The sequence below is a fragment of the Hyperolius riggenbachi genome, chromosome 8, assembly GCF_040937935.1.
Source record: "Hyperolius riggenbachi isolate aHypRig1 chromosome 8, aHypRig1.pri, whole genome shotgun sequence".
Classification (NCBI taxonomy): Eukaryota; Metazoa; Chordata; class Amphibia; order Anura; family Hyperoliidae; genus Hyperolius; species Hyperolius riggenbachi.
This window is the reverse complement of record NC_090653.1, coordinates 181967307-181992536: the sequence shown is the minus strand read 5'-3', so window position 1 is coordinate 181992536 and position 25230 is coordinate 181967307. Positions and strand designations below refer to the sequence as shown.

At 50.1% G+C, this 25230-nt stretch overlaps 2 protein-coding genes across 2 annotated transcripts in view; both read left to right on the top strand.

Moving 5' to 3' along the window:
- LOC137528401 (ADP-ribosylation factor-like protein 13B) overlaps positions 1–25230 on the top strand; it is a 2482321-nt gene that overhangs the window by 309541 nt on the left and 2147550 nt on the right. The gene's annotated exons all lie outside the window — the stretch shown is intronic.
- LOC137528397 (dermokine-like) lies at positions 22400–22873 on the top strand (the record flags this gene model as incomplete). The annotated part of the gene is made up of 1 exon (XM_068249691.1): positions 22400–22873. A coding segment is annotated over one exon (474 nt), but the record flags the coding sequence as incomplete, so codon positions are not given.

The window sequence follows — 25230 nt, the reverse complement described above, 5'->3', positions numbered from 1 at the left end:
CTGTAGTTTTAGAGGTAGTGGGTCACGGCTTTCTTCTGTTCTAGCAGGCGGGAGAACATGAGCAGGGTCGAGTTCCAGCGAGTCGGGCTATCGCAAATGAGGCGTCTCACCGGCATGTTGTTTTTGCGCTGAATTTCCGCAAAGCGTACCATGGCTGTGTAAGACCGCCTCAAATGCCCACAGAACTTCCTGGCCTGCTTCAGGACATTCGCTAAGCCAGGGTACTTTGCCACAAATCTTTGAACCACTAGATTCATGACATGTGCCATGCAGGGTATGTGTGTCAGCTTCCCCATATGCAAAGCGGCAAGCAGATTGCTGCCGTTGTCGCACACCACGTTGCCTATCTCCAGGTGGTGCGGGGTCAGCCACTCATCCACCTGTTTCTTAAGAGCAGCCAGGAGAGCTGCTCCAGTGTGACTCTCCGCTTTGAGACAAGACATGTCTAAGATGGCGTGACAGCGTCGTACCTGGCATGCAGCATAGGCCCTGCGGAGCTGGGGCTGTGTAGCTGGAGAGGAGAACTGCCACTCAGCCAAGGAGGAGGAGGACAGCGAAGAGCATGTAGCAGGAGGAGAGGAGGTGGCAGGAGGCCTGCCTGCAAGCCGTGGAGGTGTCACAATTTGGTCCGCTGCGCCCTGCTTGCCATCGTTCACCACCAGGTTCACCCAATGGGCTGTGTAGGTAATGTAGCGGCCCTGCCCATGCTTGGCAGACCAGGCATCCGTGGTCAGGTGTACCCTTGACCCAACGCTCTTCGCAAGAGATGACACCACTTGCCTCTCAACTTCACGGTGCAGTTGGGGTATGGCCTTTCTCGAAAAATAAGTGCAGCCTGGCATCTTCCACTGCGGTGTTCCGATGGCCACAAATTTATGGAAGGCCTCAGAGTCCACCAGCCGGTATGGTAACAGCTGCCGAGCTAACAGTTCCGCCACGCCAGCTGTCAGACGCCGGGCAAGGGGGTGACTGGCCGAAATTGGCTTCTTCCGCTCAAACATTTCCTTCACGGACACCTGACTGCTGCTGTGGGCAGAGGAGCAGGAAGCGCTCAAGGGCAGAGGCGGAGTGGAGGAGGGTGCCTGTGAAGGTGGAAGGGAGAAAGCGGCAGAAGCAGATAATGCACCTGATGGAGGAGGAAGAGGAGAAGGAGGGTGGCTTTGCTTTTGTGTGCTGCTGCTGCTTTTGCTCAGGTGGCCATCCCATTGCTGTTTGTGCCTTTTCTCCAGGTGCCTTCGTAAGGCACTTGTCCCTACGTGAGTGTTGGCCTTTCCACGGCTCAATTTTTGTTGGCAGAGCGAACAGATGGCTTTGGTCCGATCTGAGGCACACACATTAAAAAATTTCCACACCGCTGAGCCACCCTGGGATGTGGGCACTATGTAGTGTTGGGCGAACAGTGTTCGCCACTGTTCGGGTTCTGCAGAACATCACCCTGTTCGGGTGATGTTCGAGTTCGGCCGAACACCTAACGGTGCTCGGCCAAACCGTTCGGCCACATGGCCGAACTAAGAGCGCATGGCCGAACGTTCCCCGAACGTTCGGCTAGCGCTGTGATTGGCCGAACGGGTCACGTGGTTCGGGCCCGAACGCACTCTGATTGGCCGAACGGTCACGTGGTTCGGGTAAATAAATACCCGAACCATGTCATATCTCCGCCATTTCTCTGTGGGTTTAGCTTTGGGTAGGCAGGCAGGGTAGTTCGCTCTCCAGCCACGCTAGCCAGGGTCCCCCCCAGTCATTGTGTGTCGCTGCTGGGAACAGTAGTACACCGCTCGCTCAGCCACACTATATATATAGCATTGTTTACTGCCACTGTGTACCTCGCTCAGCCACGCTATGTATAGCATTGTGTTTTCTGACACTCTGTGTACACGGCTTAGCCTGGCTATATAGCATTGTGTGTACTGCCACTGTGCACCTCGCTCAGCCATGCTATATATAGCATTGTGTTTTCTGACACTCTGTATACACGGCTTAGCCTGACTATATAGCATTGTGTGTACTGCCACTGTGCACCTCGCTCAGCCACGCTATATATAGCATTGTGTTTTCTGACACTCTGTGTACACGGCTTAGCCTGACTATATAGCATTGTGTGTACTGCCACTGTGCACCTCGCTCAGCCACGCTATATATAGCATTGTGTTTTCTGACACTCTGTGTACACGGCTTAGCCTGACTATATAGCATTGTGTGTACTGCCACTGTGCACCTCGCTCAGCTACGCTATATATAGCATTGTGTTTACTGCCACTCTGTGTACACCGCTCAGCCAGACTATATACCATTGATTACTGACACTCTGTGTACACCGCTCAGCCAGACTATATACCATTGTTTACTGACACTCTGTGTACACCGCTCAGCCAGACTATATACCATTGTTTACTGACACTCTGTGTACACCGCTCAGCCAGATTATATACCATTGTTTACTGACACTCTGTGTACACCGCTCAGCCAGACTATATACCATTGTTTACTGACACTCTGTGTACACCGCTCAGCCAGACTATATACCATTGTTTACTGACACTCTGTGTACACCGCTCAGCCAGATTATATAGCATTGTTTACTGACACTCTGTATACACCGCTCAGCCAGACTATATTGCATTGTTTACTGACACTCTGTGTACACCGCTCAGCCAGACTATATACCATTGTTTACTGACACTCTGTGTACACCGCTCAGCCAGACTATATACCATTGTTTACTGACACTCTGTGTACACCGCTCAGCCAGACTATATACCATTGTTTACTGACACTCTGTGTACACCGCTCAGCCAGACTATATACCATTGTTTACTGACACTCTGTGTACACCGCTCAGCCAGACTATATACCATTGTTTACTGACACTCTGTGTACACCGCTCAGCCAGACTATATACCATTGTTTACTGACACTCTGTGTACACTGCTCAGCCAGACTATATACCATTGTTTACTGCCACTCTGATTCTGCTGGGAACAGTAGTACACCGCTCGCTCAGCCAGACTATATAGCATTGTGTTTACTGCCACTCTGTGTACACCGCTCAGCCACACTATATAGCATTGCGCACTCTGCCAGTCAGTGTGTATATTGCTGGGATCAGTAATACTCCACTCACCGTCAACCACTATATGAGCTCAACATGAGTTCCCCAGAGACCTCCGCTGTGAGCAGCACTCCCAACAACAGCAACAGCCAACGCCCCACGCAAGCTATAACATCCACCCCAGCAGCCAGTGGTCAGCAGCAGCCCTCCCCGGAGGAGAACGTTGTGTCCATCGGTCCGTCGCCAGAGCGATTAATGAGGGCTGCCATTGAGGAGATGATGGGGCCTGATGTGGAGGAGGAGGTCTGGCTCAGGCCAGCATCCCAAGTTAATGTTGAGGACGATGAGGGGTCTGTGTCTGGGGATGTTGGGGTGGCAGAGGTGGTGGGTGGGTCAGACTCAGAAGAAGAGTTGTATGATGAGGATGATGATCGGGACCATCTGTATGTGCCTCAGAGTCCGACCCCGGAAAACATGTTGTATCGTGTGTTTAGGTACTAAAATCTGCGTTCCCTCCCAGTAGTGTTGGGCGAACAGTGTTTGCCACTGTTCGGGTTCTGCAGAACATCACCCTGTTCGGGGTGACTATATAGCAGACTATATAGCATTGTGTTTAATGCCACTCTGTGTACACGGCTCAGCCACACTATATAGCATTGTGTTTACTTCCACTCTGTGTCTGCTGGGAACAGTAGTACACCGCTCACCCGCCACTGTATAGCATTGTGCTCTGTGTCGCTGCTGACAATAGTGGTACACCGCTCACCCACCACTGTATAGCATTTCTGTACTGCCACTGTACTGCTGCCAGTCAGCGTGTACTTTAAGGATAAGTGAAATGAGGAAGAAATCCGGTGAAAGAGGGAGGGGCAAGGGAAGAGGTGTTTCCCCTGACGGTTCACGTACAGGCCACAGGGGAGCACCCAAGAAAACCCACTCAATACCGCCCATGTTGTCCAGGACAACAACCCTCACAGATCCAAAAGAACAGGACCAGATAATTACTTGGATGACCTCTCAAGCGTCCAGCAGTGGGTTAAGCAGCACCAGCACATCACGCACGAGGTCCGAGTCCTCAGCCAGTTACAAGGAGCCAGTGGGCACAAAGCTGACACAACCGGCAGCGACACCACGCACACAACTGCCAGATAACCAGACGACGTTGGAGTGAGCTGCGCAGAGGTTGTTCTGGGGAGCTCTACTCCACGGCGGCGGCCCCCCACAATGACATATGACGAGTTTGAGGAGATGGAAGAGGAGGGTATGGACAATGTGGACATAGACCCAGATTTTGTTTGTGAACGAGAACATCGCCGTCGTAGCAGCAGCACAGATGAGTCTGTTGAGGAACCCACTGCTGCACGAGTTCGCCTTGTGCCACAAGGTAGGCGGCGCGCAATTTCAGGCACCGCAAGCATGGAAGTTCAAGTGAGAGGCAAAAGAGGCGCAAACAGAAATCGCCAGCAAGGCAGGTGCTCCAAAGTCTGGGCTTTCTTTGAAGACTGCACTGAGGATGTTACCATGGCGATTTGCAAGGTGTGCAAGACCCGCCTGAGCAGGGGGAAAAGTATTAACAACCTCTCCACCACCAGCATGAGCCGCCACATTCTATCCAAACATCCCACTCTGTGGGCAAACGCGGCAGGACAGAGTACCACCAGCAACACTGCCTCCCTTGGGTTCACCAGACTCACCACCAGACCCGCCTCAGCAGCAGCAGTAGCCCAGCCATTGCGTGGTTCACAACATTCACAAACATCAGACGATGCTGACACTGTCACTTTCCGGACTAGTGCTCTTGAGGTCTCCCAGTGTTCATCAAACACAACAACCAACAGCCCTTCGGTGTGCAGCCCTACGGTTGAGTTGTCTGTCTCTGAGATGTTTGAGCGCAAGAGGAAATTGCCAGCAAAGAGGTTGGATAGTGTACTGGTTAAGGGCTCTGCCTCTGACACAGGAGACCAGGGTTCGAATCTTGGCTCTGCCTGTTCAGTAAGCCAGCACCTATTCAGTAGGAGACCTTAGGCAAGTCTCCCTAACACTGCTACTGCCTATAGAACGCGTCCTGGTGGCTGCAGCTCTGGCGCTTTGAGTCCGCCAGGAGAAAAGCGCTATATAAGTGTTTGTCTTTGTCTTTGTCTTTAAATGACCCCCGGGCCGTGGCAGTAACAGCCAGCCAGCATAGCCAAGCTTCTGGCCTGCGAAATGCTGCCATATCGAGTGGTGGAGACAAACAGCTTCAAGGGCATGATGTCAGTGGCCATCCCACGTTACGTGGTTCCCAGCCGCTACCACTTTGCGCGCTCTGCAGTGCCTGAGTTGCATGAGCACGTGGTCAGCTAAATAACCCGAAGCTTGAAGAATGCCGTTGCCTGCAAGGTTCACCTCACCACTGACACCTGGACGAGTGCGTTCGGCCAGGGTCGATACATCTCCCTTACCGCGCACTGGGTGAACCTTGTGGAGCCTGGCAGCGATTCCTCACCTGCTACGGCGCGGGTGTTGCCCACGCTGCAAACAGCTGCACCGCCGTCCCTCCCACTGGATAACAACAGCAGCACCTACCTCTCTGACTCCTTCTCCTCCAACGCATCTCAAAGCTGTACCTCATCCGGAAACGCTAACCCAGCACCAGCAGCAGTAGGATCATGGAAGCAGTGCAGCACAGCTGTTGGCATGCGTCAGCAAGCGTTGCTGAAGCTGATCTGCCTTGGGGATAAGTAGCACACAGGGGAGGAAATTTGGAGGGGAATAAAGGAACAGACGGATTTGTGGCTGGCACCGCTGGACCTGAAACCGGGCATGAAGCTAGACACCTGGCACGAACTGGCAATGTACGCAATAGAGGTGCTGGCTTGCCCGGCAGCCAGCGTTATGTCGGAACGCTGTTTCAGTGCTGCCGGAGGCATCGTCACAGATCGGCGTATCCGCCTCTCCACAGAAAATGCAGACCGTCTGACTCAAATTAAAATGAATCAATCCTGGATTGGAAACGACTACGCAACACTCCAGGACCCCAACCAAGTAACATGACCAATGAACATCTGGGATGGTTTAGCGTTTCCGGTCCCTGTTTATTGAACCTCTCATCTGTATTACATTTATGACTGCATGGCGGCAAAAAGCATTGCTGCTATATCCGCACGCTTTTTGTCCTCATGCAAGGCCTGGGTTGTTGTGTCTCAAAAAGCATGGCCTTCTTCTCCTCCTGCGCCTGCTCCTGTTCCATCACGTGTGCTGCTGCTGCTGGGTTAGCGTTGCCGCCCGGTCCCTGTTTATTGAACCTCTTATCTTTATTACATTTATGACTGCATGCATGGCGGTACAAAGCATGCTATCCGCACGCTTTTTGTCCTCATGCAAGGCCTGGGTTGTTGTGTCTCACAAAGCGTGTCCTTCTCCTCCTGCGCCTCCTCCTGTTCCATCACGTGTGCTGCTGCTGCTGCTGCTGGGTTAGCGTTGCCGGTCCCTGTTTATGGAACCTCTTATCTTTATTACATTTATGACTGCATGGCGGTACAAAGCATGCTATCCGCACGCTTTTTGTCCTCATGCAAGGCCTGGGTTGTTGTGTCTCACAAAGCGTGGCCTTCTCCTCCTGCGCCTCCTCCTGTTCCATCACGTGTGCTGCTGCTGCTGGGTTAGCGTTGCCGGTCCCTGTTTATGGAACCTCTTATCTTTATTACATTTATGACTGCATGGCGGTACAAAGCATGCTATCCGCACGCTTTTTGTCCTCATGCAAGGCCTGGGTTGTTGTGTCTCACAAAGCGTGGCCTTCTCCTCCTGCGCCTCCTCCTGTTCCATCACGTGTGCTGCTGCTGCTGCTGCTGGGTTAGCGTTGCCGGTCCCTGTTTATGGAACCTCTTATCTTTATTACATTTATGACTGCATGGCGGTACAAAGCATGCTATCCGCACGCTTCTTGTCCTCATGCAAGGCCTGGGTTGTTGTGTCTCACAAAGCGTGGCCTTCTCCTCCTGCGCCTCCTCCTGTTCCATCACGTCTGCTGCTGCTGGGTTAGCGTTGCCGCGTGGTCCCTTTTTATTGAACCACTTATCTTTATTACATTTATGACTGCATGGCGGTACAAAGCATGCTATCCGCACGCTTCTTGTCCTCATGCAAGGCCTGGGTTGTTGTGTCTCACAAAGCGTGGCCTTCTCCTCCTGCGCCTCCTCCTGTTCCATCACGTCTGCTGCTGCTGGGTTAGCGTTGCCGCGTGGTCCCTGTTTATTGAACCACTTATCTTTATTACATTTATGACTGCATGGCGGTACAAAGCATGCTATCCGCACGCTTCTTGTCCTCATGCAAGGCCTGGGTTGTTGTGTCTCACAAAGTGTGGCCTTCTCCTCCTGCGCCTCCTCCTGTTCCATCACGTCTGCTGCTGCTGGGTTAGCGTTGCCGCGTGGTCCCTGTTTATTGAACCACTTATCTTTATTACATTTATGACTGCATGGCGGTACAAAGCATGCTATCCGCACGCTTCTTGTCCTCATGCAAGGCCTGGGTTGTTGTGTCTCAAAGCGTGGCCTTCTCCTCCTGCGCCACCCTCCTCCTGTTCCATCACGTGTGCTGCTGCTGGGTTAGCGTTACCGGTCCCTTTTCCTGGAACCTCTTATATGTATTACATTTATGACTGCATGCCGACAAAAAGCATGTTACCTGTGCAAAGAAAACAGACATTTCCCGCATTTAAAAGACAGTTTTCCCTTTGAAACTTTAAAATCGATTTTCTCAAAAACTATAAGCACTTTTTGCTAATTTTTTTTTCCTCTTGTACCCACTCCCAAGGTGCACATACCCTGTAAATTTGGGGTATGTAGCATGTAAGGAGGCTTTACAAAGCACAAAAGTTCGGGTCCCCATTGACTTCCATTATGTTCGGAGTTCGGGTCGAACACCCGAACATCGCGGCCATGTTCGGCCTGTTCGACCCGAACCCGAACATCTAGATGTTCGCCCAACACTAGCACTATGGGGACCTCAGCAGCTGATGCTGAAGGGCAAGTTGGCTGGCTGTACATAGGTGGCGATACATGGTGCCGGACTCTGCCACCAGCTGTTTCTGACAAAGAGCTGCCCCAGCTTCTTTCAGCAACTTCTCTCCTCCTACTACTCTCTGACTCCTCCTCTGAACTGTCCCCCTCTTCATCTCCTCTATTGGGAACATACAGAGGATCCCTATTACCGTCATCATCGTAGTCATCCTGCCCAGCTTCGCTTGCCTCAGACAAATCCAAACTTGCACCATCAGTAGGTCCTTCATCCTCCTGACACGTTACATCCATAGTGTTGCCGCGTAACTCAGACATATGAGCTGGTGAAAATTCATCTGGCTGTAACAACAATGGCTGTGCATCAGTGATTTCAACACTAAATAATTCTTGCGAAGTGTCAAATGCAGCGGAAGTGGTGCTAGTAGTAGCGCTGGTGGCTGAGCAAGATGAGGTGTTCTGTGTCGCTAAATACTCAACCACTTCCTGACAATCTTGGGAGGTGATGGGACGTGCCTTCTTCCGAGCACTGTACTGTGGGCCAGGTCCACACGAAATTACATTTACACGACCTCGCGCAGACCTGCCGGGTGGCATTCCTCTGGCTCTGGCACTACCTCTTCCTCTACCTGTTTTGTCCATATCGGGTATGCACGGAGTGGTATATCACACTGCGTGCACTCACGTAGGTAGGTGGGTTCACTTAACTGCACAGGTATGCGCACTGATGCGGTGGGTTCACTGAACAGAACAGGTATACAGTGGCGGGTTCACAGAACAGGTATGCAGTGGCGTGTCCACTGAACAGAACAGGTATGCAGTGGCGGGTTCACTAAGCAGAACAGGTATACAGTGGCGGGTTCACTAAACAGAACAGGTATACAGTGGCGGGTTCACAGAACAGGTATGCAGTGGCAGGTTCACTGAACACAACAGGTATGCAGTGGCGGGTTCACTGAACAGGTATACAGTGGCGGGTCCACTGAACAGAACAGGTATGCAGTGGCGGGTTCACTAAACAGAACAGGTATACAGTGGCGGGTTCACTAAACAGAACAGGTATACAGTGGCGGGTTCACTAAACAGAACAGGTATACAGTGGCGTGTTCACAGAACAGGTATGCAGTGGCAGGTTCACTGAACACAACAGGTATGCAGTGGCGGGTTCACTGAACAGGTATACAGTGGCGGGTCCACTGAACAGAACAGGTATGCAGTGGCGGGTTCACTAAACAGAACAGGTATACAGTGGCGGGTTCACTAAACAGAACAGGTATACAGTGGCGGGTTCACAGAACAGGTATGCAGTGGCAGGTTCACTGAACACAACAGGTATGCAGTGGCGGGTTCACTGAACAGGTATACAGTGGCGGGTTCACTAAACAGAACAGGTATACAGTGGCGGGTTCACTAAACAGAACAGGTATACAGTGGCGGGTTCACTAAACAGAACAGGTATACAGTGGCGGGTTCACAGAACAGGTATGCAGTGGCAGGTTCACTGAACACAACAGGTATGCAGTGGCGGGTTCACTGAACAGGTATACAGTGGCGGGTCCACTGAACAGAACAGGTATGCAGTGGCGGGTTCACTAAACAGAACAGGTATACAGTGGCGGGTTCACTAAACAGAACAGGTATACAGTGGCGGGTTCACAGAACAGGTATGCAGTGGCAGGTTCACTGAACACAACAGGTATGCAGTGGCGGGTTCACTGAACAGGTATACAGTGGCGGGTCCACTGAACAGAACAGGTATGCAGTGGCGGGTTCACTGAACAGGTATACAGTGGCGGGTCCACTGAACAGAACAGGTATGCAGTGGCGGGTTCACTAAACAGAACAGGTATACAGTGGTGGGTTCACTAAACAGAACAGGTATACAGTGGCGGGTTCACTAAACAGAACAGGTATACAGTGGCGGGTTCACAGAACAGGTATGCAGTGGCAGGTTCACTGAACACAACAGGTATGCAGTGGCGGGTTCACTGAACAGGTATACAGTGGCGGGTCCACTGAACAGAACAGGTATGCAGTGGCGGATTCACTAAACAGAACAGGTATACAGTGGCGGGTTCACTAAACAGAACAGGTATACAGTGGCGGGTTCACTAAACAGAACAGGTATACAGTGGCGTGTTCACAGAACAGGTATGCAGTGGCAGGTTCACTGAACACAACAGGAATGCAGTGGCGGGTTCACTGAACAGGTATACAGTGGCGGGTCCACTGAACAGAACAGGTATGCAGTGGCGGGTTCACTAAACAGAACAGGTATACAGTGGCGGGTTCACTAAACAGAACAGGTATACAGTGGCGTGTTCACTGAACAGGTATGCAGTGGCAGGTTCACTGAACACAACAGGTATGCAGTGGCGGGTTCACTGAACAGGTATACAGTGGCGGGTCCACTGAACAGAACAGGTATGCAGTGGCGGGTTCACTGAACAGGTATACAGTGGCGGGTCCACTGAACAGAACAGGTATGCAGTGGCGGGTTCACTGAACAGGTATGCAGTGGTGGGTTCACAGAACAGGTATGCAGTGGTGGGTTCACAGCACAGGTATGCAGTGGTGGGTTCAATGAACAGGTATACAGTGGCGGGTCCACTGAACAGAACAGGTATGCAGTGGCAGGTTCACTGAACAGGTATGCAGTGGTGGGTTCACAGCACAGGTATGCAGTGGTGGGTTCACAGCACAGGTATGCAGTGGTGGGTTCACAGCACAGGTATGCAGTGGTGGGTTCACAGCACAGGTATGCAGTGGTGGGTTCACAGCACAGGTATGCAGTGGTGGGTTCACAGAACAGGTATGCAGCCAGACAGGAACAAGTTAAGCCTAACTAATCTTTCCCTGAGAGACAGTCTGCAGCAGCTCGCCCTACTCTCACTAACGCAGGCAGCACACGAGTGACCGTAATGGCCGCCGCTGCCTGCCTTATATAAGGGGGGGTGGGGCTTCAGGGGCTAGTGTAGCCTAATTGGCTACACTGGGCCTGCTGACTGTGATGTAGAGGGTCAAAGTTGACCCTCCATGTGCATTATGGGGCGAACCGAACTTCCACAAAGGTTCGCCTGCGGGACGCGAACGCGAACCACGGAAGTTCGCATGGAACCGTTCGCAGGCGAACCGTTCGGCCCAACTCTACAGGCCAGGCAGCCAGTCACACGGCGTGCAGGTAGAGATGCTGTGTGTGCGGGGACTGACTTAGTCTTGGGGCGGGCAGCAGCCCTCCGGGATCCATGCCTCATTCATTTTGATAAAGGTGAGGCACTTAACACTTTTGTGACTTAGGCGACTTCTCTTCTCTGTGACAATGCCTCCAGCTGCGCTGAAGGTCCTTTCTGACAGGACGCTTGCGGCAGGGCAGGAGAGAAGTTGGATGGCAAATTGGGACAGCTCTGGCCACAGGTCAAGCCTGCGCACCCAGTAGTTCAAGGGTTCCTCATCGCTGTTCACAGCAGTGTCTACATCCACACTTAAGGCCAGGTAGTTGGCTACCTGCCGTTCCAGGCGTTGGTGGAGGGTGGATCCGGAAGGGCTACGGCGAGGTGTTGGACTAAAGAACGTCCGCATGTCCGACATCACCATGAGATCGCTGGAGCGTCCTGTCTTTGACTGCGTGGACACGGGAGGAGGATTAGTGGCAGTGGTACCTTGCTGGCGTTGTGCCGTCACATCACCCTTAAAGGCATTGTAAAGCATAGTTGACAGCTGGTTCTGCATGTGCTGCATCCTTTCCACCTTCTGGTGAGTTGGTAACAGGTCCGCCACTTTGTGCCTGTACCGAGGGTCTAGTAGTGTGGCCACCCAGTACAGGTCAATCCCCTTGAGGTTTTTTATACGGGGGTCCCTCAACAGGCAGGACAGCATAAAAGACGACATCTGCACAAAGTCGGATCCAGTACCCTCCATCTCCTCTTGCTCTTCCTCAGTGACGTCAGGTAAGTCAACCTCCTACCCCCAGCCGCGAACAATACCATGGGAAGGTTGAGCAGCACAAGCCCCTTGCGATGCCTGCTGAGGTTGTTCTCCTGCCGCTGTCCCCTCCTCCTCCTCCTCCTCCTCCTCCCCCAAAGAAACACCTTGCTCATCATCCTCTGAGTCTGACTCGTCTTCTGCACACGACTTCTCTTCTTCCTCCTCCTCCCCCCTCTGTGCTGCCGCAGGTGTTGAGGAAACAGCTCGGTCTGATGAAAATTGGTCCCATGCCTGTTCCTGCCGTAACGGTTCCTGGTCACGCTCATTCACAGCTTCATCCGCTACTCTACGCACAGCACGCTCCAAGAAGTAAGCGTAGGGAATTAAGTCGCTGATGGTGCCCTCACTGCGGCTCACCAGGTTGGTCACCTCCTCAAACGGCCGCATGAGCCTGCATGCATTTTTCATCAGTGTCCAGTTGTCGGGCCAGAACATCCCCATCTTCCCAGACTGTTTCATTCTACTGTAGTTGTAGAGGTAGTGGGTCACGGCTTTCTTCTGTTCTAGCAGGCGGGAGAACATGAGCAGGGTCGAGTTCCAGCGAGTCGGGCTATCGCAAATGAGGCGTCTCACCGGCATGTTGTTTTTGCGCTGAATTTCCGCAAAGCGTGCCATGGCTGTGTAAGACCGCCTCAAATGCCCACAGAACTTCCTGGCCTGCTTCAGGACATTCGCTAAGCCAGGGTACTTTGCCACAAATCTTTGAACCACTAGATTCATGACATGTGCCATGCAGGGTATGTGTGTCAGCTTCCCCATATGCAAAGCGGCAAGCAGATTGCTGCCGTTGTCGCACACCACGTTGCCTATCTCCAGGTGGTGCGGGGTCAGCCACTCATCCACCTGTTTCTTTTTTTTTTTTTTTTTTCATCATAAAAGATTTTATTGAGCAGATGTTAATTACAAAAATTCAAATAAACTTGCAGTTGAAAAGCTGTGAATCTTATATATGACTACAATATATGTAAGATAATCCACCTGTTTCTTAAGAGCAGCCAGGAGAGCTGCTCCAGTGTGACTCTCCGCTTTGAGACAAGACATGTCTAAGATGGCGTGACACCGTCTTACCTGGCATGCAGCATAGGCCCTGCGGAGCTGGGGCTGTGTAGCTGGAGAGGAGAACTGCCACTCAGCCAAGGAGGAGGAGGACAGCGAAGAGCATGTAGCAGGAGGAGAGGAGGTGGCAGGAGGCCTGCCTGCAAGCCGTGGAGGTGTCACAATTTGGTCTGCTGCGCCCTGCTTGCCATCGTTCACCACCAGGTTCACCCAATGGGCTCTGTACGTAATGTAGCGGCCCTGCCCGTGCTTGGCAGACCAGGCATCCATGGTCAGGTGTACCCTTGACCCAACGCTCTTCACAAGAGATGACACCACTTGCCTCTCAACTTCGCGGTGCAGTTGGGGTATGGCCTTTCTCGAAAAATAAGTGCGGCCTGGCATCTTCCACTGCGGTGTTCCGATGGCCACAAATTTACGGAAGGCCTCAGAGTCCACCAGCCGGTATGGTAACAGCTGCCGAGCTAACAGTTCCGCCACGCCAGCTGTCAGACGCCGGGCAAGGGGGTGACTGGCCGAAATTGGCTTCTTCCGCTCAAACATTTCCTTCACGGACACCTGACTGCTGCTGTGGGCAGAGGAGCAGGAAGCGCTCAAGGGCAGAGGCGGAGTGGAGGAGGGTGCCTGTGAAGGTGGAAGGGAGAAAGCGGCAGAAGCAGATAATGCACCTGATGGAGGAGGAAGAGGAGAAGGAGGGTGGCTTTGCTTTTGTGTGCTGCTGCTACTTTTGCTCAGGTGGCCATCCCATTGCTGTTTGTGCCTTTTCTCCAGGTGCCTTCGTAAGGCACTTGTCCCTACATGAGTGTTGGCCTTTCCACGGCTCAATTTTTGTTGGCAGAGCGAACAGATGGCTTTGGTCCGATCTGAGGCACACACATTAAAAAATTTCCACACCGCTGAGCCACCCTGGGATGTGGGCACTATGGGGACCTCAGCAGCTGATGCTGAAGGGCAAGTTGGCTGGCTGTACATAGGTGGCGATACATGGTGCCGGACTCTGCCACCAGCTGTTTCTGACGAAGAGCTGCCCCAGCTTCTTTCAGCAACTTCTCTCCTCCTACTACTCTCTGACTCCCCCTCTGAACTGTCCCCCTCTTCATCTCCTCTATTGGGAACATACAGAGGATCCCTATTACCGTCATCATCGTAGTCATCCTGCCCAGCTTTGCTTGCCTCAGACAAATCCAAACTTGCATCATCAGTAGGTCCTTCATCCTCCTGACACGTTACATCCATAGTGTTGCCGCGTAACTCAGACATATGAGCTGGTGAAAATTCATCTGGCTGTAACAACAATGGCTGTGCATCAGTGATTTCACCACTAAAAAATTCTTGCGAAGTGTCAAATGCAGCGGAAGTGATGTTAGTAGTAGCGCTGGTGGCTGAGCAAGATGAGGTGTTCTGTGTCGCTAAATACTCAACCACGTCCTGACAATCTTGGGAGGTGATGGGATGTGCCTTCTTCCGAGCACTGTACTGTGGGCCAGGTCCACACGAAAATACATTTACACGACCTCGCGCAGACCTGCCGGGTGGCCTTCCTCTGGCTCTGGCACTACCTCTTCCTCTACCTGTTTTGTCCATATCGGGTATGCACGGAGTGGTATATCACACTGCGTGCACTCACATAGGTAGGTGGGTTCACTTAACTGCACAGGTATGCGCACTGATGCGGTGGGTTCACTGAACAGAACAGGTATACAGTGGCGGGTTCACAGAACAGGTATGCAGTGGCGGGTCCACTGAACAGAACAGGTATGCAGTGGCGGGTTCACTGAACAGGTATACATTAGCGTGTTCACTGAACAGAACAGGTATACAGTGGCGGGTCCACTGAACAGAACAGGTATGCAGTGGCGGGTTCACAGAACAGGTATGCAGTGGCAGGTTCACTGAACACAACAGGTATGCAGTGGCGGGTTCACTGAACAGGTATACAGTGGCGGGTCCACTGAACAGAACAGGTATGCAGTGGCGGGTTCACTGAACAGGTATACAGTGGCGGGTCCACTGAACAGAACAGGTATGCAGTGGCGGGTTCACTAAACAGAACAGGTATACAGTGGCGGGTTCACAGAACAGGTATGCAGTGGCAGGTTCACTGAACACAACAGGTATGCAGTGGCGGGTTCACTGAACACAACAGGTATGCAGTGGCGGGGTCACTAAACAGGTATACTGTGGCGGGTCCACTGAACAGAACAGGTATGCAGTGGCGGGTTCACTGAACACAACAGGTATGCAGTGGTGGGTTCACTGAACAGGTATGCAGTGGTGGGTTCACAGAACAGGTATGCAGTGGTGGGTTCACAGTACAGGTATGCAGTGGTGGGTTCACTGAACAGGTATACAGTGGCGGGTCCACTGAACAGAACAGGTATGCAGTGGCGGGTTCACTAAACAGAACAGGTATACAGTGGCGGGTTCACAGAACAGGTATGCAGTGGCAGGTTCACTGAACACAACAGGTATGCAGTGGCGGGTTCACTGAACAGGTATACAGTGGCGGGTCCACTGAACAGAACAGGTATGCAGTGGCGGGTTCACTAAACAGAACAGGTATACAGTGGCGGGTTCACTAAACAGAACAGGTATACAGTGGCGCGTTCACAGAACAGGTATGCAGTGGCAGGTCCACTGAACACAGCAGGTATGCAGTGGCGGGTTCACTGAACACAACAGGTATGCTGTGGTGGGTTCACTGAACAGGTATGCAGTGGTGGGTTCACAGAACAGGTATGCAGTGGTGGGTTCACAGCACAGGTGTGCAGTGGTGGGTTCACTGAACAGGTATACAGTGGCGGGTCCACTGAACAGAACAGGTATGCAGTGGCGGGTTCACTAAACAGAACAGGTATACAGTGGCGGGTTCACAGAACAGGTATGCAGTGGCAGGTTCACTGAACACAACAGGTATGCAGTGGCGGGTTCACTGAACAGGTATACAGTGGCGGGTCCACTGAGCAGAACAGGTATGCAGTGGCGGGTTCACTGAACACAACAGGTATGCAGTGGTGGGTTCACTGAACAGGTATGCAGTGGTGGGTTCACAGAACAGGTATGCAGTGGTGGGTTCACAGCACAGGTATGCAGTGGTGGGTTCACTGAACAGGTATACAGTGGCGGGTCCACTGAACAGAACAGGTATGCAGTGGTGGGTTCACTGAACAGGTATGCAGTGGTGGGTTCACAGAACAGGTATGCAGTGGTGGGTTCACAGCACAGGTATGCAGTGGTGGGTTCAATGAACAGGTATACAGTGGCGGGTCCACTGAACAGAACAGGTATGCAGTGGCAGGTTCACTGAACAGGTATGCAGTGGTGGGTTCACAGAACAGGTATGCAGTGGTGGGTTCACAGCACAGGTATGCAGTGGTGGGTTCACTGAACAGGTATACAGTGGCGGGTCCACTGAACAGAACAGGTATGCAGTGGCGAGTTCACTGAACAGGTATGCAGTGGTGGGTTCACAGAACAGGTATGCAGTGGTGGGTTCACAGCACAGGTATGCAGTGGTGGGTTCAATGAACAGGTATACAGTGGCGGGTCCACTGAACAGAACAGGTATGCAGTGGCAGGTTCACTGAACAGGTATGCAGTGGTGGGTTCACAGCACAGGTATGCAGTGGTGGGTTCACTGAACAGGTATGCAGTGGTGGTTTCACAGTACAGGTATGCAGTGGTGAGTTCACAGAACAGGTATGCAGTGGTGGGTTCACAGCACAGGTATGCAGTGGTGGGTTCACAGCACAGGTATGCAGTGGTGGGTTCACAGAACAGGTATGCAGCCAGACAGGAACAAGTTAAGCCTAACTAATCTTTCCCTGAGAGACAGTCTGCAGCAGCTCGCCCTACTCTCACTAACGCAGGCAGCACACGAGTGACCGTAATGGCCGCCGCTGCCTGCCTTATATAAGGGGGGGTGGGGCTCCAGGGGCTAGTGTAGCCTAATTGGCTACACTGGGCCTGCTGACTGTGATGTAGAGAGGGTCAAAGTTGACCCTCCATGTGCATTATGGGGCGAACCGAACTTCCGCAAAGGTTCGCCTGCGGGACGCGAACGCGAACCACTGAAGTTCGCATGGAACCGTTCGCAGGCGAACCGTTCGGCCCAACTCTAGTCAGAGATTGTTCTGTGTGTGCCAGGAGTAAACCATCCAGGCATGCTCCTGTAGGCACTCTACAATCACTACCCATACCTGAACAACCATGGACCCATCTGTCCATGGATTTTGTGGGTGAATTGCCCAGATCTGAGAGGAAAACAGTCATTTGGGTGGTAGTCGATAGGTTCAGCAAGATGGCCCATTTCATTCCATTGGATGGACTCCCCTCTGCTCAAGAACTGGCAGAACTCTTCATTCACCACATCTTCCGATTACATGGTATCCCGGAGAACGTGGTGTCAGACAGGGGAGTCCAGTTCATGTCCAAGTTCTGGAGGGCTTTCTGTCATCATTTGGGTATGCACCTGTCATTCTCCTCTGGCTACCATCCACAAACTAATGGACAGACTGAAAGGGTTAACCAGTCCCTTGAACAGTTCCTTAGGTGCTATGTGGCAGATGCCCAATTGGATTGGGTGAAGTTTTTGCCATTTGCAGAGTTTGCACATAATAACTTAAAGAGTGCCTCTTTAGGTTTTTCCCCGTTCCAGATAGTAGCGGGGAGATCACCCAAATTCTCTCCTCTGCCAGTAGTGTCATCTCCTTTCCCTGCTTTGGAAGTGTGGCAGGGAACTTTGAAGGAGATCTGGGGTGTGGTTAAAAGAAACTTAGAAAAGGCCTTTCAGACCCAGAAAAGACAGGCAGATAAGAGACGGTCTGTGGAATGGGAATTTGCACCTGGTGACATGGTGTGGGTTTCCACCCGGCATTTGGCTTTATAGCAGCCCTCTGCGAAATTGGGTCCCAGATTTATAGGCCCATACCCTGTGTCCAAAAAGATTAATAGTGTCTCATATGTCATCTCTCTACCTTCCAGTATGAGAGGGGTTAAATCACTCCATGTGTCTCTGTTGAAACCTGCTGTGCATGTAGACTCCTCTCCCCTCCCACCCCAAACCGTCCCCACCCGCACCCCGTGGTGATTGATGGAGAACCTGAATATGAGTTTGAGAAAATGTTGGACTCTCGGTGGGTACAGAACTCTATACAGTACCTTGTTCCCTGGAAAGGGTATGGGCCTGAGGAGAGAACTCGGGTACCAGGGCATCGTATGCATGCGGAGGAACTCAGGAAATTTCATGAAGTACATCCTGAGAAGCCAGGTGGACCGTGTCCGTAGTCCATGCCTCGAGGGGGGGGGGGGTACTGTAACAATCCCTGGGGAAGCAGCTGCGGGCAGTCAGGATGCCTCTGCAGCTGCTTCGGTTTCCCTGTCGGGCATTTCTCCCATTCCTCCAGCATCTAGCACGCCGAGGAGGGGACTGTCAGTGGCTCACAGAGTAGCTTTGTCACACGCGCGCGCGCACAGACGGGACATTTATGCGGGAAGGAGGCGCGTCAGCTGACCGGCCGGTCGGCTGACATCAGCGCAGACTCTCGGCATCTCCGATTGGCTGATAAACGGGGGCGTGGCCGAGGGGTCTCCTCCGATTCTTAAGCAGCTTGGAGTCACTTGCAAACTGTCTGCTGTTGCGAATGCTACGTGTTAGCACTCAGACCTTAGATAGATCCGGTGTGCTTTGATCCGGGAGGAAACCGGGGATTTCACACAAGACTAGGATTTATTACTGTTATTGATATATATATTGCTTGATATCCTGTGTATGACTCTGGCTCTCTTCTGACTTTGCTCTCGACTTACGATTTAGTACTTTAGCCCATCTGATTCTGTTGCTAACCCTGCCTGATATATCTCTATCCTTTTGCCTGCCAATTTTGTACTGTACCTTCCTGTCTGTTGCCAATCCGATCTGTCTGACCACTCTACTCACCAGTGAGCCCTTGTCACTGGTGAGGTTCATTACTGATAGTTCCCACCAGCTCCTCTGGTGAGGTTCTGCTCTCTACTCACCAGTGAGCCCTTGTCACTGGTGAGGTTCATTACTGATAGTACCCACCAGCTCCTCTGGTGAGGTTCTGCCAAACCTATCAGTATTACTTAAAAACCAAATTGTACACAAGCGCTCACAGGAATATAGCAATTAGTTATCAGTTTAAACAACCAGTCTTAGAAACTTTGAAACACCAGTCCATTAAATGGTGGAGCGCTGCCTGACTATTAGTGAATAGCTTATTAAAATCAGTAGAATAAGGAATAAGCGCTCATAAAAGTCTCTGCTATAGTCCGTGTAATCACACAGTGAAAAATGACAGCAGTAACATCAGTGGGACAGTGTCCCCCCCCCCCCCCCCCCAGCGTGAAGAGACTCACCGGACTTGATGGCCTGAATGGGCCCGACAACGCCTTAGGGGTATAGGCCACCCCTCAGCCTCTCTGGCAACCTCCGGGCATCAACTCTTTCCACCTCGCTGGGCTGGTTCTGATGTATTTACCTCCAAATAAAAACAAGACGCTTCACATAGCGTAAAAGCGCTTAAGGGAATTGGTCCCACTTTTATTAAAAAAGAGTTTAAAAACAGGCACAGCCTGGGCAGTAAAGAGCAAGCGGCTACGCAGGAGTGGGGAGACAGCAATCAGGGATGGTCGTAGGCAGCCAACTTCGCTATGCTGGAACTACGCATATTTTTACGCAAATACGCTTCGCAATCTACGGCTCCAAAATCAGCCACTTCGCTATATTAGCATACCGTAGACTACGCATTAAAATACGCAAGCTTCACGTATTGCGTAGCGTAGTTGATGCGACCGCTTATGACCTTATGCGGAAAAAATTCCGCAATAATCTGCTAACTATGCGCATACACAAACTAATTTAAGCATACATTCCAACATCCAATGCGAAATTGAATGCGTACAAAGGGCAATAAAATTTCTGCGCATGCGCAATGACCCATATCAATGCAGTTACCGCACGCGTAGTTGACTTCGCAATACATACGTCAACTACGCGTAGCGGGCGAAGCTACGCATAGCGGGACTACGACTACGCGGAAATGCGTACGTGCAGTTCTTAAACTTCGCCTACGGACTACGATGCGTGGTTGCGTACTACGATGCGTAGATTCGCGCTGGCGTAGTTTATGAGCAACCCTGACAGCAATAGTTTTGCGCCAATTCCTCGCCGTTTTCCCACCTCAACCAAATGCGATCCCCGCTGAGGTGGCCTATACCCCTAAGGCGTTGTCGGGCCCATTCAGGCCATCAAGTCCGGTGGGTCTCTTCACCCTGGGGGGGGGGACACTGTCCCACTGATGTTACTGCTGTAATTTTTCACTGTGTGATTACACGGACTATAGCAGAGATTTTTATGAGCGCTTATTCCTTATTCTACTGTTAGTTATCAGTATTACTGTTGCACCAAGCACGTTACAACTGTTACACCTTTTGTATTTGTTGTCACGGCAGCTTCTGATATACCAGCATTATAGGTGATTCTGCAGATCACCTTATAATCAGGTATATATCTGCATTATTGGTGATACTGCAGATCACCTAATTATCAGAATTCTGCCTCTTGCTGACGCAAATAGTTACATTCTTCTTCTGGTTCTTCTTCTGGTTCTTCTTCTAGTTCTTCAGGTTCTGGTTCTTCTTCTTCTTTTTCTTCTTCTGGTTCTGGTTCTTCTTCTGGTTCTTCTTCTTCTTTTTCTTCTTCTTCTTCTGGTTCTGGTTCTTCTTCTTCACCTGGTTCTTCTTCTTCTGGTTCTTCTTCTGATTCTGGTTCTTCTTCACCTGGATCTTTTTCTGGTTCTTCCTCATCTGGTTCTACTTATTCTTCTTCACCTGGTTCTTCTTCTTCTGGTTCTGGTTCTTCTTCTTCTTCTTCATCTGGTTCTTCTTCTTCTTCATCAGGTTCTTCTTCTTCTTCACCATCTGGTCCTTTTTCTTCTTCATCTGGTTCTACTTATTCTTCTGGTTCTTCTTCTGGTTTTTCTTCTTCGTCTTCTGGTTCTTCTTCTTCGTCTTCTGGTTCTTCTTCTGGTTCTTCTTCCAGTTCTTCTTTTTTTTCACTTGGTTGTTGTTGTTGTTCTTCTTCTTCTTCTTCTTCTTCTTCTTCTGGTTCTTCCTCTTCTTCTTCACCTGGTTCTTATTTTTCTTCTTCTGGTTCTAGTTCTTCTTCTTCTTCACCTGTTTCTTCTTCTTCATTACCTGGCTCTTCTTCTTCTTCTGTTTTTTCTTCTGGTTCTGGTTCTTCTTCACCTGGTTCTTCTTCTGGTTCTGGTTCTTCACCTGGTTCTTCTTCTGGTTCTGGTTCTTCTTCATCTGGTTCTTCTTCTGGTTGTGGTTCTTTTTCACCTGATTCTTCTTCTGGTTCTGGTTCTTCTACTTCACCTGGTTCTTCTTCTTCTTCTTCATCCGGTTCTTCTTCTTCTTTATCTGGTTCTTCATCTGGTTCTTCTTCTTCATCTGGTTCTTCTTCTTCTTTATCTTGTTCTTCTTCTTCTTCATCTGGTTCTTCTTCTTCTTCATCTGGTTTTGCTTCTTCTTCTTCATCTGGTTCTTCTTCATCTTCATCTGGTTCTTCTTCTTCTTCATCTGGTTCTTCTTCTTCTGGTTCTTCTTCTGGTTCTTCTTCTTCTGGTTCTTCTTCTAGTTCTTCAGGTTCTGGTTGTTCTTCTTCTTTTTCTTCTTCTGGTTCTGGTTCTTCTTCTGGTTCTTCTTCTTCTTCTTCTGGTTCTGGTTCTTCTTCTGGTTCTTCTTCTTCTTCACCTGGTTCTTCTTCTTTTTTTTCTTCTTCTTCTTCTGGTTCTTCTTCTTCGCCTGGTTCTTCTTCTTCTGGTTCTTCTTCTGATTCTGGTTCATCTTCACCTGGATCTTCTTCTGGTTCTTCTTCATCTGGATCTTCTTCTTCTTCATCACCTGGTTCTTCTTCTTCTTCTTCTTTTTTTGGTTCTTCTTCTTCTTCATCTGTTTTTTTTCCTCTTCATATGGTTCTTCTTCTTCTTCTTCTTCACCATCTGGTCTTTTTTTTTCTTCTTCATCTGGTTTTTCATATTCTTCTGGTTCTTCTTCTGGTTCTTCTTCTGGTTCTTCTTCTAGTTATTCTTCTTTTTCACTTGGTTGTTCTTCTTCTTCTTCTGGTTCTTCCTCTTCTTCTTCACCTGGTTCTTTTTCTTCTTCTGGTTCAGGTTCTTCTTCTTCTTCACCTGGTTCTTCGTCTTCTTCACCTGGCTCTTCTTCTTCTTCTAGTTTTTCTTCTGGTTCTGGTTCTTCTTCCCCTGGTTCTTCTTCTGGTTCTTCTTCTTCTTCTTCCTCTTCTTCTGGTTCTTCTTCTTCTTCTTCTTCCTCTGGTTCTGGTTCTTCTTCTTATTCTTCTTTTTCACCTGGTTCTTCTTCTGATTCTGGTTCTTCTTCACCTGGATCTTCTTCTGGTTCTTCTTCTTCTTCTTCTTCTGGTTCTCCTTCTAGTTCTTCAGGTTCTGGTTCTTCTTCTTCTCCACCTGGTTCTTCTTCTTGTTCTTCTTCTTCATCCGGTTCTTCTTCTTCTTCATCTGGTTCTTCATCTGGTTCTTCTTCTTCTTCATCTGGTTTTTCTCCTTTGTCATCATCTGGTTCTTCTTCTTCTTCCTCTGGTTCTTCTTCTGGCTCTTCTTCTTCTGGTTCTACTTCATCTGGTTCTTCTTCTTCTGGTTCTTCTTCTTCTTCACCTGGTTCTTCTTCGTCTGGTTCTTCTTCTTCTTCATCTGGTTCCTCTTCTTCTTCTTCTTCTTCTTTTGGTTCTGGTTCTTCTTCTTCGCTCTTCTTCATTCTTCTTCTTCACTTGGTTCTTCTTCTTATTATTTTTCTCCTGGTTCTGGTTCTTCTTCTGGTTCTATTCCTTTTTCACTTGGTTGTTCTTCTTCTTCTTCTGGTTCTTCCTCTTCTTCTTCACCTGGTTCTTCTTCTTTTTCTTCTTCTTCTTCTGTGTAATGATCTGCTCAGCTGTCTGCACAGGCAGACAGCTTTTTGACCATTCTTTAGGTCTGAGTGTTGCAGGTCTCTAGAAAAGAGACCTGTCTCCACTCTGCAAGTTTCAGAGTTGCTCTGCTGGTGAGGAATTTGCACCCACTTGTCATGCAAATTGCTTAGCTGCTTCCTTTGATGGCTTGCAGTATAAATGCCATTTCCTCCCAGAATTCCCTGCTGGTTATGATGGTTTGTTCCTGCAAACTTTCCTGGAGTCTCAGCATTTGCTAATTGTTTGCTAAGATTATCTTAGAGTAATTCCTTGGGACTGCACTAAGCATTCCTTCTAGCGTAGTCAGGTTGTATTATCTGTATTGCCTTGTTCTGTCTATCTGTTGCGATTGTCTTGTCGCCAGCGGCGGTCGACAGGAAAACGTTCTGTCTGTTAGGATCGCATTCGCCCTAGCGGTAGTGGCGGTGGTTCCTTCTGTACTCTGTCTTAGGGGTGCAAGCCAGAGCAGCGGTTGCTACTGGTTGCTCCTTCTGTCTGTCTTGTCTGGAACGAATGCTTGCTGTAGGCTCGGTGAGGTAACCGTTTAGCCAGCGTTTGCGTTCTCTATTCATTTTCGTGTTACATTGGTTAGTTAGGGTTGGCGTGTTTTGTCTCTGTTGCGCTTTTCGCGCGGAGACCGCGCCATTAGCGTGCTTTGTCGCTGTTGCGCTTTTCGTGCGGCGACTGTGCTTAGCGAGTGCTTTTGTTATTTTCCTTGGCGTTCTGATCATAGTTATTGCTGTGTCTTTCTTGTTACACTTGTGCTCTGTCTTACTCGGTCTTGTGTCACTGTTTGCAATCGCCATTCTTGCGATTGCGTTCCCACTTGGTTTCCGCTGTTGTGTGTTCACCGTCACCAGGTGGTGACTAGATTGGTGGACATACACACATTATATCTCTGTGCTTATTCAGTCTTGTGTCGCTGTTAGCAATCGCCATCTCTTGCGATTGCTTTCTCACTTGGTTTCCGCTGTTGCGTGTTCACCGTCGCCAGGTGGCGACTAGATTGGTGGACATACATACATTCTATCTCTGTGCTTATTCAGTCTTGTGTCACTGTTAGCAATCGCCATCTCTTGTGATTGCTTTCCCACTTGGTCTTGACTGTTGTATGTTTACCGTCGCTAGGTGGCGACTAGATTGGTGGACATACATACATTCTGTCTCTGTGCTCACTCTCTTTCACTAGGGGCTATCTTGCCCTGTATTGCTTCCTATCGTACAATTCCTATATGGCATCTGTGGCAGTACAGAGGGGTTGTTCCTCTGCTCTCCGCAGCTCCACCTGCCGGCGGGAATTCCCCTCTACTGGTGCATTGCACCGCAGCTGGGTTCTGTTGTTCAGACGCTTGTGGAGGATTTCCGCAGTGTCGGCGCGCATCTTGTGCGCTGACCACGGAAATGATTCCACAATCGTTACATTCTGGTTCTTCTTCTGGTTCTGGTTCTTCTTCTGGTTCTTCTTTTTCTTCCTCACCTGGTTCTTCTTCTTCTTCTTCTTCTGGTGCTTCAGGTTCTAGTTCTTCTTCTGGTTCTTCTTCTTCACCTGGTTCTTCTTCTTCTACTTCTGGTTCTTCTTCTGGTTCTACTTCTTCTTCTTCTGGCTCTTCTTCTTATTATTGTTCTGGTTCTTCTTCTTCTTCACCTGGTTCTTCTTCTTCTGGTTCTGGTTCTTCTTCTTCTTCGCCTGGTTCTTCTTCTTCTTCTTCTGGCTCTGGTTCTTCTTCTGGTTCTTCTTCTTCTTCACCTGGTTCTTCTTCTTCTGGTTCTGGTTCTTCTTCTTCTTCACCTGGTTCTTCTTCTTCTGGTTCTGGTTCTTCTTCTGGTTCTTCTTCTTCTTCACCTGGTTCTTCTTCTTCTTCTTCTTCACCTGGTTCTTCTTCTTCTTCTTCTGGTTCTGGTTCTTCTTCTTCTTCACCTGGTTCTTCTTCTTCTTCTTCTGGTTCTGGTTCTTCTTCTGGTTCTTCTTCTTCTTCACCTGGTTCTTCTTCTTCTTCTGGTTCTTCTTCTGGTTTTGGTTCTTCTTCACCTGGTTCTTCTTCTGGTTCCTCTTCACCTGGTTCTTCTTCTTGTTCTGGTTCTTCACCTGGTACTTCTTCTGGTTCTGGGTCTTCTTCATCTGCTTCTTCTTCTGG